Below are 15,524 nucleotides of genomic sequence, written 5' to 3'. Positions count from 1 at the left end.
GGCCGGGGGGCTGCTTGTAACTACTACGTAGTTAGGTAGGTAGGTGGGTATACTCATGCTACTTATACTATGCTTACCTTAGCTATGCTTAGCTATGCTTAGCTATGCCTAGCCAGAGTGAGCCAAAGTGGGACAACCACACCCTTCTGAAGACCTCTTCTCTTCTCCTCTCTTTCCCCCTCTTTCCCTCGCTGGCAATGCAATGCTAATACCATCTACCCCATCTTCCCCTCTCGGAAAGTCGCTGGATGGAAAACCTTGCTGGAGGGACGATTTAGTCAATTCGGTTCGGGAGATGGGGATAGGTACGCTGAGGTATTACGATGTGATGTGATGAGATGTGATGTGATGTGATCTGGGGTGATGTGATGTAGAAGGGTTGTGAAGGTGATAGATAGATGAAGAGGGGGAGGGTGGGTGGTGTGCGGTCTGGTCTGGTCTGGTATCGTATCGTGTGGTCTGGAGTGCAGTGGAATGGAGTATAGGTATTAGTGTGTTCGCTTATTAGCTTCGTCTGGCGTGGCTTGGCTTGAGTAAGGCGGACGTAGAGCGTGAAGATAGATAGATAGATAGATAGATAGATTGATTGATAGATAGATAGATAGAAAGGAGCAGGCTATAAAGGACCATAAAAGACTATGGAGGAGTGAGAAAGTCAAAAGATCCGTGCTCCGTATGGATTCTGTGGATGGGTACACAAGGTAGGAGGATGAAAAGGGTAGGTGCGCCATGGGGTGTAGAGCTACTTTTTGTTTGGTGGCTTGGATACTGACTGACCTGACCTTACTGGCTTTCAGGACAAGGCGGTTTCTCGATTCGATTGGATATAGCTGAGTTGTTGTGGTTGTTGCTGGATCGATGCTTTTACGTAGTAGATATTATGCATAGTATCAAGCCATAGATGAATAGGATCTGGATAGAGCTGGGTCTGATAGAAGTTGCAGGTGCCAGCTGGAGGCTGGGAATGGATCAAACAAACTCTTCAGTGACGAGACTCCAAGAACACCGTCGAAACTAAGAAATAGCTTGGCCATCGAAGTCCGGTCTCACATTCTCATGTAATCTTCGCGCTCCTCTACTGTACTACCGGAGAAGATCTACATGAACCCTTTCCCGTAGATCTTCTCGCCGAGGATCCGCAACGTCATCGGCATCATGGGATCCTTGTAATGCTCAGTGATATCCGACTTCTCCACCGCACAGCTGATATCCGCCCACGAGTCCCCGTCCGTCGCCGCACGCTCACACAGCGCCCTCTTCTCCTTGCTCCACCACCCGGGCAGGATCCCCTTTCGCTTCTCGGCCATGTCCAGGAACTCTCTAAAGTCCGCGAGAGGATCCTCTCCGCCGTACAGGCCCCGCGCCTCCCCGGCGTACTTGTACTCGTCCTCGACCCGCAGGCGGTAGCAGTCGATCAACTGATCGAAGGCCTCTTTTTCAGGAAGCAGGTGCAGGTGGTCGTTGCCCGAGAGGCCCAGCAGGCCGTTCATGGCGTGGAAACCCGGGTTGTGCTGATCGGCGGCGGGCTTGGGCTTGGGCTGCTTGCCGCAGACCTTCTTGTGCGCCGTCTTCCAGTCTGCCTTCTGGCAATCGACCGAGCAGTACTGCGTCTTCTTGCACTTGGCGCAGTGCTTGAGGGGAGCGGGGAGCTCGGACTGGGTTTTGTGGCAGGTTGCGCACGCGGCTGGGAAGGTTTCGGCTTCAGGGGAGGAGTCAGAGGAGGAGGAGATCCAGTCGGCGTCTTCGCATGAGGCGTTCATGTTTGATCGTGGACAGATTATCGCTCGAAGGATGTTTGGTTTGGCTGATTGCGGAAGATGTATTGGTGTTCCTAGGTGGTGTGTGAGACTTTAATGCAGACGTGGTGCTTTCGCGCTAGTACGCGATAAAACGTGACTTTGAAAGAGCGCAAAAGTGTAAACGAAGAACGTAGATAATTCCGAACATAGGTCTTGGAGTACGAAAGTAAGCTTGAATGACAAATTATGAGATCTTGCGGCGTTTAAGGTATCGTTTCTAAGTGCATGCGATCTAGAATTGCATATACGGCGTGAATGCCAGCTTCGAATGCGCTCATTCATAGCAGAGGCGCGGCAGCTGCTTTCTCCAGAAAGCGCCGGGAAAGCGCTGAGTTTATAGCTCACGGTTTGAACTTTACCTCGCTTGTGGTTGTCAACAAAAGATCAATATGGCAGGATATTGAGGATAAGGGTTCGTAATATTTTCACGGGCAGAGAGACACCCGCGCTCTCTCAGGGGCCATAAGTAACAGCGTCAACATTGCCCCACTCCAGTCATAGAGTCGGCCCAACTTAACCCCGCCAAACCCCCACCAAGAAATCTCCCTTGGAACGACCAAGCACGTTTGAACGTCTAGACACGGCCAAAAGCCGGCGCACATCATTCAGACGATACTTAAAAACGAGAGGAAATCCAAGAGGCTTCCAAAATGTCTCCAGCAGCTATCATCGCGCCCTCCATCTTGTCTGCGGATTTCGCGGACCTGGGAAAGGAATGCTCGAGTACGATTGCAAGAGGGGCGGATTGGCTTCACATTGGTATATATCATCTGCCAACACTCTGCGAGAGAGACAGGTGCTCATGGGAATGCAGACATAATGGACGGCCACTTTGTGCCCAATATCACATTCGGCGCACCAGTCGTAACGAAGATCCGAAGCCATGTGGACAAACCAACCGCGAAGCATGGGAAAGGAACATTCGATTGCCACATGATGATTGCAGAGGTAGCCCCCCTCTTACGTGTGGTCAAGGCATCGGGAGCTGATGTAGCTGTGCATAGCCAAAGAAATGGGTCAAGGAGTTCCAAAACGCGGGCTGTGATCTCTACTGCTTCCACTATGAAGCCGCTGTCAACAGTACCGCAGCCGAGAGCCCCGAGACGACGAGCGATGCCAAGACAAGTCCGAAAGAGCTGATTAGATATATTCACGACCTGGGCATGTTGGCGGGTATTGCGATCAAGCCGGATACGCCTGTGGATGTGCTGTGGGACATTTTGGAGTCGAAGGATGCTCAGGAGGTCCCGGATGTGAGATTGCCCTACTGACCCCTGGGCCATCTCTTCCTACTGATGCTCTGTGCAGATGGTCCTGGTCATGACGGTCCAGCCTGGATTCGGTGGGCAGAAGTTTATGGCTTCGGAGTTACCCAAGGTGACTGAGCTGCGGAAACGATACCCGGATCTGAATATCGAGGTGGACGGTGGGCTAGGCCCGGGCACGATTGACCAGGCTGCTGACGCGGGTGCGAATGTCATCGTTGCTGGGAGTGCGGTGTTTGGTGCGAAGGATCCAGCGGATGTTATTGCGAAGTTACGGGAGGCTGTCGAGCGGCGAAGAGGCAATGCGTCGTAGTGAGGGAAGGGTAGGACTGGGAACCTCTTTTGATATTGCTGCCGCTCGCTCCAGACGGTGATTGTTTCACGAGGCGTTCAGCGGGCATTGGACAGTCCTATTCCCCCTATTCCCAGTGGCAGTGCGGTGTCTCTTCTTCCCGAAATCAAGTACCGGACTGTCTATGCTCTCTCTCTCTTCTTCTTCTCTCCATCCACCTCTCACACCTACACACCCTTTCTGCCATGTTCCTCAGGCCCACATCCAACCCCGACGCATCTCCGGTAATGTCTGCCTTTTCATTGGCTCGGCACCTCTTGGCCATCCTCTCGGCTGTGCGCCACAATGCGGGGTGAAGTTCCGGGGCAGATCTAACCCGAAAGAATGGCACCGGCCCCCGCCATCGGCATCTCCAGCTTGCGGCTCTTCTGCTCGTGCTGGTCTCCTTATATTCGAGAGTCCCGCGACTCGAATCGCATAGTCTCTCCATGCCCCCTCGCCCACCTCGCCCACTTCTCCAACCTCTTCAACCTCTCCAACCTCTTCTACCGCTCCCACCGCTCCATCTCCAAGTGTTTGCGCGTTCTTGATCTATGCAATCTATCCATTCATACATCGGCATCTAACTTACAACGTTACCCTCAACCCCTCAAAGAGCTGACTCCCGAGATCCCCCATTCCTGCAGAAAAACCTACCCCATACAGTCAGTATCGACGGAGATATGTCCATCGCCGAACTCGTCCTCACCCCCTACGCCATCCCGGTCGCCCTCGTGCTCTTCTGGCTCGTCCCATACCTCACCTCGAATACGGAACTGAGAGATATCCCAGGTCCAACCGCGGCCAAATTCTCGAATCTGTGGTTGCTGTTGCAAGCTCGGCTGGGACACCGGTATTTGAGCGTCAATGAGGCCCACCAGAAATGGGGAAAGCTGGTCAGGATCCAGCCCAACCATGTCAGTGTGGCAGATGAGTCGGCCATCTCAGAGATTTACGGTCACGGCAATGGCTTCCTGAAGTCGTAAGGAGCTCGAGGATGTTGTTGCTTCTGAACTGCGGATCTGACGGTCAACAGGGAATTCTACGATGCTTTCGTTTCTATCCAACGCGGGCTCTTCAACACCAGAGACAGAGCTGAGCACACCCGAAAGCGCAAGACTGTCTCGCACACTTTCTCGACCAAGAGCATCGGCCAGTTTGAAAAGTACATGCACCATAATCTCGAGCTCTTCGTGAAGCAATGGGACACGCTATCAACTAACGCCCATGGCGGCTTCGCCACGATCGACTGTCTGCATTGGTACAACTACCTTGCATTCGACATGATTGGAGATCTGGCGTTCGGACAGCCATTCGGTATGCTGGAGAAAGGAAAGGACATCACAGAGATCCAGAAGACGCCCGGTGCGCCCGTCTCCTACGCCCCTGCTGTCGAAGTTCTGAATCGACGTGGTGAAGTCTCGGGAACACTTGGATGCTTCCCCCAATTGAAGCCGTATGCAAAATACTTCCCAGACCCATTCTTTACTCAGGGTCTCGCTGCTGTGGAAAACCTGGCGGGTATCGCCGTCGCTCGAGTTTCCCAGCGTCTGGACGGCAAGCATGACGTTGATCGTGTGGACCTCCTCGCCAGATTGATGGAGGGCAAGGACGAGAACGGCAACAAGCTCGGTCGCTCAGAACTCACAGCCGAAGCCCTGACCCAACTCATCGCCGGCTCGGATACGACCTCCAACACTTCCTGCGCCATCCTGTACTGGGTTTGCAAGACTCCTGGCGTGCTTGAGAAGCTACGCACGGAGCTTGATGAGGCGATTCCTGAATCCATGGATGTTCCGACTTTCGAGTTGGTCAAGGACCTCCCGTACATGCATAACTGCATCCAGGAGACTCTGCGCATCCACTCCACCTCCTCGCTCGGTCTTCCCCGTGTGGTGCCTCCGGGGCCGGGAGTCACGATCGTAGGACACCATTTCCCCGCTCATACGGTCCTCTCCGTCCCTGCCTATACCATCCACCACTCCAAGGAGATCTGGGGCCCCGACGCCGACGAGTTCGTGCCTGACCGCTGGAACAAGCTCACCGACAGGCAAAAGGCCGGCTTCATTCCGTTCAGCTACGGACCGCGATCGTGTGTCGGCAGGAACGTGGCCGAGATGGAGCTCGCGTTGATCGTAGCAACGACATTTAGACGATATGATTTTGAACTGTACCAGGATACGCTGGAGACGAAAGAGGGGTTCTTGCGGAAGCCGGTGGAGTGCATGGTTGGTATCAAGAAGCGCAGTAATATCTAAGCTGGGACGGACATGCGCGGCCGGCCCTCAACTGTCGCTTTCATCTTAGGGATTTGACGGCTTATGGCTGGCTCGCTGGCTGGCTTTTGTGTATATTGTATATACTATAAATATGAAAAAATGCGTGCAATTAGTTCATTCTTTGAGTAGCTCAGGATATATCAGATGAGTGAGTATGGGATAAAGAGGTGTTGATTGAGGAAGAGGAGTGTTGGAAGACGCGATTCAGACTAGCGCAAGTGTATCTAGCTCAGCTTCGCTCCCCTCTTCTGAATACAACACCTCTTCCACCTTTATTTATTTATCCAACAGCATATCAATAAAGCAATCTCGACTTCGCGGTTTCTGATACCGGCTGAAAAAGAATTCCGGTCTAGAGATCATCGAAATTTGAGCAAAGGGGATTGACCTTCTAGCCTTTTCCGTGGTGGAATCGATGGGGGTTGTATGTTCCCTGTACTCTTTGACTAGCTACCGTGCGATTCTTTTACTCGTATATGAAACGATGTGTTACGACTTTGTTGTCAATCCCTGGAGGTGGTGGATCTATATCCATATATACCGAAGTGCTTTCCCAATTCTGTCCATCAGGATATTGGCACGCGGCCATAACAACAGCACAACTCCCGCCGGCATGGACGAACAGACAACACCGCTCAGCGATGACAGCCTTGAGGGTGCGATATCGTCGTCGGATATCCATTGGCCTCGCAAGGACAGCACTGCTCCCCCGGACGAGGCAGAATCGACAGCCATCCCAGAGAATGCCACGCCTTCTAGCACTCCAACCCAAATCTTTGCTGGTGACACGTCCTCTTCGGACCCAGGCTCGGCGATACCGGTTCAGGCAATCACACAGAATTCGAGACTCTTGCGCCTCCCGTCGGAGCTCCGGAGGGTGATCTGGAAATTCGTCTTTGAGACACCCCGCGTCGGCAGAGTCGGACACTTGACCGCCGGGTGACCTCAAGCGTGTCTACGCTGATCTGGGCTTGGAAGAAACCCTCCCGCCCGCAGACTGCAGTACCCGGACCTGAGCGCTCGGTGCTGGTCCAGGCAATCGAAAACCACAAGCGCCTCCATCTTGCTGCAGTCGAGCTACAGTACAGTACTTACTAGGCAACTGCTGTTGGCCACTTGAGCGAGAACATCAAAATCAAACATTAGACATCCAGCTATCGCTTCTCAATCACGCAATAATTACAAATCTAAGTTAAAAAAATAGATAAATAAAAAAAATATCCTATCTTATTTTTTTGGGACTCCCTTTACTCTTCTCCGTTTTCAAGCTAGTTATTCGAATGCGCACCGACTTTGCTACTTACTGTACGGTAGTATGCCAGCTTTCGGCCGGCCCGGCGATACAAGCTTCCATTCTATCCGGCATACTTTTCTGATACAGACTATCAATCAGCTGCAAATTTCGCATGGCTTATGGAAAGAAGGAGGGGGGGGGGGCGTGAGAGATGAAGAGCCGTGAGAGAGGAAAGGTCGTGAGAGAGGAAAGGTCGTGAGAGAGGAGGGGAGGGAAGGGGAGGGAGGAGGTAGTCATCAATAAACCAAGCTGAGTGATAAATACATACATAACCCACAGATAAAAATAATCAATCTACTTATCTTTTTTTTTAAAAGATATTTGGTACTGTACTGTTTCCCTCTCATCTTTCACGCGCAGATGTAATTCGACGGCGGTGGATTGCGCTTGGTTTGGTTTTATGGGCTGGGCTGGGCTGGGCTGAGTTGGGCGGAATTGGGCGGAGTTGGATGGTTGGTTGAGGTGAGGTGAGATGAGGTGAGGTGAGGTCGCATCGGAATCTCGCTTAAGTAAGTAAGCACATAAGCACGTACTTAGGTTAAGAGTGCCTGAATCGCTTTATTGATGTTGATATTCATGTCGATATTGATATTGATATTGCTATCGATATTAATTTTGATGGTTAGTTGGTTGGTTTACGGTCTTGGCGATCTACTGACTGGACCTACGGATAGGAGAGAGGGTGAAAGATATGCGGCTTTTTTGAATAATATATATATATATATATATATTTGGTAAGTATGAAGAGAAGTATCATTGTTTTAATGTTTTATGTGCTAGGATTTTTGGGGGGGGGGGGGGGGGGGGGGGGGGGGGGGTGATTGATTGCCTCTGCGGATACCTATGTTATGTTGTGCTTTTGGCATTCTTTTGCGGCTCTTTAGGATTTCTAGGGGTGGACGTTTTAAGGCGGAGGGGAAGTGGAGGGGGGAGGTTTGGATTGAGATTCGATAGAGAGGGTTTTTGTCTATATCAATGTAGCGTCTGCGAATAGCGTCTGCGAAATAGATGTGGAGATGGGAGATTGGCTGTCGTTATATAGATAGATATATGAATTGGAGGTATGGCATGGTAAATACTACGTGTGTTTGGTATCTCTTTCTCCCCCCCCCCCCCCCCCCCCCCCCCTTTTTTTTTTTTTTTTTTTTTTTACTGGTTTCTCTTAGACGCGATATCCTACGCCTCAAGTGATCGCTTCCAGAGTGAGAGCAGAGGCCTCGCTCGATTCACCTTCATCGGCTACAGTAAGCACATTCCGTCAATCCATCTAGGGACAGACATATTTTGTTAGCAATCATTCCTGACTTGGCGAACAAGTTTTTCATTTGTGTTTGTGTTTGTGTTTACTCACTAGCTCCTTTTGTTGGGCAGTTGTTATCGGTGCTATGAATGAAATCAGCCATTCCTTCTTTGTCCCTAAAAAAAAAACAGAGGGGGGGAGGGGAAACACCGAAGGCAATGAATAACCCTTACCGTAAAGCCCAGACCCAGCAGTCTCCATCGACGTAGTAGTCCCATCCACTAGAGCAGAGAGGAGAAGGTTAATAAGTCTAGACCCGCCTGCTGAAAGTGAAACCGTCCCGCCGAGGGTGGGAGGGAATCCTGTATGCTGCGGCTCAGCGCTTGCTTACCAGAAGCCATCAACGCACTGGCCCGATCGGCAGACGCAGTCGAACCCGTACTTCCGCCCGTGGATGAGCGTCTTGACGGATGGGCAGCTGGTGCTGGCGCAGGTCCGGCAGTAGGCGTTTCCGGTGCCGACGATCGCGCACTGGTGTAGCTGGAAGCCGGTCTGCTGGCGCGCGCGGAGGAGAGCGGTGGCGGGATGATTCGCCGCCGTGTCGGTTGGGAGAGTTAGGGAGAGGGTGAGAGGGATGAGGGTGGTGAGGGCGAGGAGCTTCATGGCGTGGGCTTGCTTGGTCTTGGTCTTGGTGAGTGAGAGGTGGTTCTGTGAAGATGGAGCTTGAAAGGATTTTGGATCTTGGGAGGACTGATTGAAGAAGGAGAAGGTCGAAAAGTCTCGTGGGTCTCTCTCTTCTTATGCATCATTTTTTGTGCTTGGTGCAATGTAGGTAGGTTGTTTAGGTGCGAAATATGTACCTGGCGAGCCGGATGAGTCTCTTGGGTTGATACCTATTTAGAATTATCAAAATCCTGGTGAAACATCTCAACTAAGTTGACAGATTGAATAGATCGACGGAGTGAGGTTGAAGGGTTACCTCATTCCATAGCCATAGGTGGAAAATGCTCAGAAAGACGGTACATCGATCATACCATGCTAAGGAGTTACAGCCTTGTGCTACGATGATGGATACTTACTTGCTGAATCCTTCGCGGAAAGATGAATGCAAGGGATCCTCAGAGGCTCAGAGACTTAGAGACGAGCAAGCAATCGGGTGCAAGCGGGTACAAGCAGGTCGACGATTCCCTATTTTGAGACGACTTGAGGTCCGATACATTGCATATCTGCTCAACATAACGATGATCTCTCGATCTAAAATACGCCAAGAATTCTTGTGCGCTACATGTGTGGAATGACAGAAGGGGAACTAGCAGTAGCAAACTATCTCAATGTGTTGTTTCGAGAAGGAGTAGTTCCTGAATCTTGTAAAGAGATGGACTGATGGAGGTTGAGATGCAGTCGCGCCAGCCCCGGCTCCATGGCCCAACTTGCCTTCGACCTTTTGCACTTACAATCTTTGCAATACGGCATATAACATAGAACACATACCCCGCTTGAAGCATTGTATTCTGCGTTACATGGCTGGCACAGCATACAAATTACCAGCCAGCATCGAGCTTGACGACGCCGCAGGATGATCAGTGTGCACCAGCTCGCGCTGAGAACGCCCATCTCACTCTTTCTGCGTTGGTGCGACGTCTGTACTTGGTCATCCTTCTTGCTACATCTGCATACATATATAAAAATATATCTGCAGAGTCCCGCTTCTATTTCTGGGTGCGGGGTAAACAAATCTACGATCCCCAGATTATAAAAATAAACTCCCCGAAGGATTTCGGGACGTTCCCAGACTTGGTGTCACGTAAGACGCAAAACTGCCGAGAGGCTCGCGACAGCTGTTATCAATGATTGGCTTCATACCTCTCGGTAAGAATAGAAAATTTTACATGGTTGGATGGTGAGTCCTTGAAAATGGAGAGTGGCTTGTGACGGCCTATACGCCACCGATGAATTGGAAGGTAAAATACACGTACACCAAGGTGTAACTTAAAGAACTAGAATAGCCAATGGTTCGAGAAGAGCGGGAGTGAAATGCTCATCACTTCTGCATAAGAAATAGAGCTCTCACAGAGTATTACATATATGCAGGAAACTTTTGAAGTCTAGATAGAGCAGGTGTTTGAATGCTTGGCTCAATGCAAGAGTTCAATGGGAGAGATTAAAACGAGGAAACGAAAACAAAAAAAAAAACAAAAAAAAACCTTGTTCTAAAGCTCCTCCTATATACATATGTACATTTGCCCGTTTCGATGGGATTTTTGCAGGAGTGAAGCATTTGTCATAAAAATCGTCGATGCGTTAGCCAGTTACTGACCGACAGACGCATGGATATTCTTGTCAGCCACTTGCAAACTGGCACAAGATTGTTGGATACAGAGTAGGTCCACGCCAGGTTCGGACTCAATAACGTGGCTGCGAGCTTCGAGTTCAGTGGGCCAGGCGATCTTGCCTACGAGAACGGGGGCGCCTACGGCGTTGTATGCTTGCGATGTCACCTTGCAGGAAGGGCCAGTCCTTGCTCTGCAGACGGCTCTGGCTCCGGCTCAGGAAGGATAGAAGTGCGTCTGATTTATGGATTGTGGAATAGGTATTGAAGGACAGTCATTGATACTTGAGCTTAGCTGAGACTGAGAAGAAGTAAAAGGGGGGATGACGGCCTACCACGTGAGCAGAGGGGGCTTCTCGCTTACCGGCCGGAAAATAATTTACCTACTTTATATAAGCGGCTTCCCTTTGTGTGGATATCAATCGGCGAAATGGACATAATGGCTCAATGGTTCAAGCTCACGCTTGACGAATTGTGAGCACCATCTTGGCACTAGCTGATTGGTCACATCATATGCCTGTTATATCTACGCAAGTGGAGAGGAGCAGGTACGAAAACCTATTCAGTTAGGTTGTAAACTGAAACCCCGAAGTGGGCCGAGAGGGCACCTAGGGCTTTCAGTTGAGTTCCCCGAAAAACCTATTCAGTTAGGTTTGTAAACTGGAACCCCAAATGACACCGGTCATTATGGGCTTCCAGTTGAGTTTTGCTATTTTTTTCTATTTTTTATTATTATTTTCTTCTTATGCTTTTTTAGAGGACGGGGTGGCGGGGGCGGGAAGGGGAAAGGGCGGTGCTGCAAACTCCAAAAAGATGCCATCGCGGCGAGGATATCACATTATTAAAGGACGATCATATGTATATTGTAAAAGAAGGGTTTAAAGCAAAGCATAATGGTTATGTTCCTTATTCTCGCACTCTAGTGAAAGTGGATTCGAGATATCTATAACCATTAAAAGAACCGGTCAAGTCACGCGCTCACTTCAAAGCTAGAAAGTAGCATCCATAGCATCAGTCCAAATTTGGGGGGGAGGGGTTCTATTGTTACATACCTATCTGATCCATCTTAGCAAATCAGTCGCGCAACTCCAACTGATACGATCGATACAAGCCAAAGGAAAGGAAGGAAAGGAAAGGAAAGGAAAGGAAAGCAGCCCGTGACAAGAAGGAAAGGAATGGAATGCATGCACTCACCTCCCGCCGTGCTCACTCACTCATCCACTCATCCACTCACCCACTCACCCACTCACCCATTCACCCACTCGCTCACTCGACTCTCGAGATCCTAAGCAGAAATCTACACAGCGCTGCGTCCGTCCCTATCGAAAGCGAAGGTCTCTCTCCTCAACGGACTCGGGATCCTGACCTCGTGTCGTCCGCCAGCCTCTTCCCGCAGACGCGGCTGCTGAGTCTCCGTGACGAGCACGGTGTGACCAGCTGCTGCGCTCAGATGGACGAAGCCATCATCAGCAGCATCCTCATCCTCCTCCTCCTCATGCTCATGCTGACCACCAGGTGCCATGTTGGAATCCAGCTCCTGGAAAGAGCTGTCGCTTGACCAATCCTCATCGTCTTCGTCCTTTTCGGTGGCAGCGGCTGCTGCTGGCTCCTCCGCCCAGACAATGAGTCGACACATGGCGTCGACGGCCTGCCGCATCTTCTTGGTCGCAGTCCGGGCAATGATTCCGCCGTCCTTGAGCTTGAAGGCCTCCGACTGTACGCTCGCCACCAACTCCGGGTGGTTGCGGAAGAAGCTGGGGATCTGCGCCGTCGGGACCGAGTCCGGGATCGCGTAGAAGCGGCGCACCTGTCTCACACTCGCGGCGTTGGCAGCGACCCACTCCGGACTAGGGTGGGTGGGCCGCGCCGGGAGGAGGTGTTGGCGGTCGAGCCGCGCCCACAGGAACGGCCAGACGTCGTCAGCGCAGACATCCTCCTCTCCGTCGTCGTTCTCTGCCGGGTGGATCCCCGCCTGGGCCTGGGCCTCGTCCTCGGTGATCGGAACCTCGCTCTCGAGACGGGCAATCTCGGCCTCGAGATGGTCGATCTCTGCGAGTTCAGCGTCGAGATGGTCAATCTCTGCGAGTCCAGCGTCCTCCTCGTCGTCAATCGGGAACTCTTCTTCGATCTCGCGGATCTCGGCTGCGGTCATGGCGGCCACGATGTCAGCATCGTCGTCCGAGTCGTCGTCGTCCGGGCCGAAGCCTCGAGCCTCGCAGTCATCCTCGTCCTCGTCATCCTCCTTCATGAACTTCGGCAGCAAGAGGACTGTTGGCGCCGGGTGCCGAAGCTCGGTGTCATTGGCCGCCAATCTGAGGGCCGGCTCGGGACTCCAGTGTCGGTTCGTTGGGAGGGCCTCGGAGGCGCTTCTCGCGAGGGGCTTCCTCGTCACTGATCTCCCCGCCAGAATTTCAATCTCCATGGGTCTTGACGAGTTCGTGTTTCTGGCATCCCGGAAGACCTGTGCTTGTGCCTGCGAGGCGATGAGCCGCTCTCCTCCTTGGCTGGAAGTCGAGGGGGCCGTCGTGTCTGCTAGTGGTGGTGGTCGTCGTGATGGATTGGCGTGGAGGGCTCTGCATCGCTCGCACGTACCAAGGCCTTGAGGGGTTGTTGTGTCGACGTTCTTCTTCGTCTCGCTTCCTCTCCACTTCCTCCTGATGGAGGGCCCAAGGTCGCCGTAGTTCTCCGAAGGCTTCTCGTTGTGATAGGCCTCGCCGCAGTCGAGACACTTGAAGTGAGTCGTGAAGTCAATGTGAGAGGTATTGCTACGTCTCAATCTCGAGACGAAGCCCGAGCCCGAGCCCGAGCCCGAGCTCGAGCTCGAGCCGAAGCCACGAGCCAGGGGCTCCTCCTCGCCATCTTCTTCTTCCTCAAAGTCGAATTTGGGAATCAAGAAGTTGGTGAGCGGCTTCTTACCTGTATTCTTCGAGGCCTCGCTGATCAAGGCTCTAGCCGGTCCCTTCTCTGAAATCCCCGAGGACTCGGGGGTCATGCCTGAAGCTCTCAGCCCAAGGTCAGCGGCACCCATCTCTCTGCTCGCCACAGCGACGCGAGCTTGGTCTGCCGCAAGTCGTTCCTCGTTCTTGGCCGCCTCTTCTCCAGCTTTGAACTCTCTGCACGTCAGGCACAGCCCATGTGAGGTGTTCTCGTAGTACCCGTATAGCCCGGGTTTCTTCTGTCCGTGGTACCCGTCGCCGCAGCGGAGACACCTAAAGGAAACTGTTGTGTCGAGATTCGACATTGTCGTTCTGAGTGTCCGATCTGGTGGTGATGGTAGCGGTGGTGTGGGTTTGTCTGTTGGCTGGTGAAGTCTGTTGTTGTGTTCTTAGTATCGTCGTATGCTGAATGACCTCAAAATCCTCTCCAAGTGCGAATGAATTCAAGACTTGAAGTCTTTGAAAATCAGCCTCAGAGGATATGATGCGGTGGTAGTAGTGGTGTATGTGATGCAGAAGAAGAGAAAACGCCCAAACCAAACCGCTCCATCGCCCACTTATGTAGCAGGAGCCGACAATCCTGTTCCGCGCTTCTAATCGCACTATGCAAGTCTCATGAATAAGAGAGTATGGTTGTTTCTTGGGACAGAAGCTAAACAATTTTCATTGCGGGACAGACACAAAAGCTGGATAACAACAACAACAACAACAATAACAACAACAACACTTTCTTTCACTGTTTACCTCTACGCGAGAATAAGCGAGGCTGCGCAACCATCGGTTGGGATCACCGTCCGACGCTAGACCTAATTAGGACCGGGAGAGCAAACACGAACACAATGCCATTGTACCACGACATCAAGAACAATCGACGGACAGGACGACAAGCTGTTTCTGTCATCGAAACAAACAGACGCGAATAGACAAAGAAGGGGAGAGCAAGAACTGATTCCCCTTGAAGTTCCTTGCCAAGACTTATCACGTAATAAACCTCGTCATCGAAATCGAGCGAAGAAGGCTTCGTTTTATCTAGTGCGGATATATCGAATCTGTCTCTCTCTCCAAGGGGGGGGCTTAATCTGACGAGCAGGATAGACCCAAGAAGATCTCCTGCATTATATATTAACTAGAGCGGCTAATACTTCTTATTTATACAATTGCCAAAAGAGAAAAGAAAGAAAGAAAGAAAGAAAAAAAGAAAAGAGGAAATCTGCGCGGAATCCGCCGCTGAATAAAGACGCTTTGCTTTGCTTTACTTTCGCTTTGATTTTGCTTTACTTACTTACAACCGACCGTCTCGATACGGTATGAAAACTTCCACACTGTCTGTCAAGCTAACAGGGAGATCTCCGTGCTTACGTGATCAGAGGAAGGAAGTCGCGCGCTGCTACGTTCGTTCCGTGCCAGCTTTGATATCCATCTTTCTATTGTCTTTTACTTATATATATATATACATATATATATCTATAAATATACATCTTCTAATTTCTTCTTCTTCTTTCCATCTTGCATCAAAACCGCACCATACACAGACGACCCATACACAGAAATCAAAAGTGGCCAGCCAGTCAGAACCCATCATCGCAGTTGAACAGGTTGTAGACCCCACGCTCCTCCCCTCCCCTCTGCCCCTCTCTCTCTGTCACGATCATTCCGGAAATGTTTCCGATGTGTGATGACGAGTGTTGGAAACTGGGGCAGAGAGGCAGAGAGGCAGAGAGAGGCAGAGAGAGATAGAGAGAGAGAGGAGCAGATAGATCCCAGAGGATAAAGGAGAGGGAGAGAGTGCATGATTTGCGATATCATGTCCATATACCGAGACGGAACGAACGGGACGGAACGAACGGGACGGAACGAACGGGAAAGGAAGTAAGTCGGTACCGGGCCGAGCCGAGGCGAGCACGCTCCTTCTTGGTGCTGCCCAGTCAGAAGAGAGGAAACATCAAGGCATCAATCCTCCCTGACCAAGGCAGGGAGGGGAGTATATCATATATAAACGTCCAATTGATTGTTGCCCGCTTTACTGATATCACAGAAGCTTTAAAATACAG

At 51.3% G+C, this 15,524-nt stretch overlaps 6 protein-coding genes across 6 annotated transcripts; 3 read left to right on the top strand and 3 right to left on the bottom strand.

Moving 5' to 3' along the window:
• Nucleotides 1-1,097: 1,097 nt before the first annotated feature.
• Nucleotides 1,098-1,760, bottom strand: L3040_006490 (uncharacterized protein; the record flags this gene model as incomplete). Its single annotated transcript, XM_007290060.2, has 1 exon — nucleotides 1,098-1,760. One exon carries the CDS (start codon nucleotides 1,758-1,760, stop codon nucleotides 1,098-1,100), a length of 663 nt encoding a protein of 220 aa, XP_007290122.2.
• Nucleotides 1,761-2,449: 689 nt separating this feature from the next.
• Nucleotides 2,450-3,377, top strand: L3040_006489 (uncharacterized protein; the record flags this gene model as incomplete). Its single annotated transcript, XM_007290059.1, has 4 exons — nucleotides 2,450-2,558; nucleotides 2,614-2,747; nucleotides 2,804-3,052; nucleotides 3,108-3,377. The coding sequence occupies 4 exons, from the start codon at nucleotides 2,450-2,452 to the stop codon at nucleotides 3,375-3,377; spliced, it is 762 nt and encodes a 253-aa protein (XP_007290121.1).
• Nucleotides 3,378-4,078: 701 nt separating this feature from the next.
• On the top strand, nucleotides 4,079-5,653 carry L3040_006488 (uncharacterized protein; the record flags this gene model as incomplete). Its single annotated transcript, XM_007290058.2, has 2 exons — nucleotides 4,079-4,377; nucleotides 4,432-5,653. 2 exons carry the CDS (start codon nucleotides 4,079-4,081, stop codon nucleotides 5,651-5,653), a joined length of 1,521 nt encoding a protein of 506 aa, XP_007290120.2.
• A 634-nt stretch (nucleotides 5,654-6,287) lies between these two features.
• L3040_006487 (uncharacterized protein) lies at nucleotides 6,288-6,617 on the top strand (the record flags this gene model as incomplete). The annotated part of the gene is made up of 1 exon (XM_007290057.1): nucleotides 6,288-6,617. The coding sequence occupies one exon, from the start codon at nucleotides 6,288-6,290 to the stop codon at nucleotides 6,615-6,617; it is 330 nt and encodes a 109-aa protein (XP_007290119.1).
• A 1,583-nt stretch (nucleotides 6,618-8,200) lies between these two features.
• L3040_006486 (uncharacterized protein) lies at nucleotides 8,201-8,871 on the bottom strand (the record flags this gene model as incomplete). Its single annotated transcript, XM_007290056.2, has 4 exons — nucleotides 8,201-8,235; nucleotides 8,320-8,351; nucleotides 8,442-8,489; nucleotides 8,600-8,871. 4 exons carry the CDS (start codon nucleotides 8,869-8,871, stop codon nucleotides 8,201-8,203), a joined length of 387 nt encoding a protein of 128 aa, XP_007290118.2.
• Nucleotides 8,872-11,834: 2,963 nt separating this feature from the next.
• L3040_006485 (uncharacterized protein) lies at nucleotides 11,835-13,778 on the bottom strand (the record flags this gene model as incomplete). The annotated part of the gene is made up of 1 exon (XM_007290055.1): nucleotides 11,835-13,778. The coding sequence occupies one exon, from the start codon at nucleotides 13,776-13,778 to the stop codon at nucleotides 11,835-11,837; it is 1,944 nt and encodes a 647-aa protein (XP_007290117.1).
• Between the last annotated feature and the right edge of the window lie 1,746 nt (nucleotides 13,779-15,524).

This window comes from Drepanopeziza brunnea (assembly GCF_022702325.1).
Source record: "Drepanopeziza brunnea f. sp. 'multigermtubi' strain 214-2 chromosome Unknown ctg11, whole genome shotgun sequence".
Classification (NCBI taxonomy): Eukaryota; Fungi; Ascomycota; class Leotiomycetes; order Helotiales; family Drepanopezizaceae; genus Drepanopeziza; species Drepanopeziza brunnea.
Note: the sequence above shows the minus strand (reverse complement) of the source record. Positions and strands in the feature narration are given on the sequence as shown.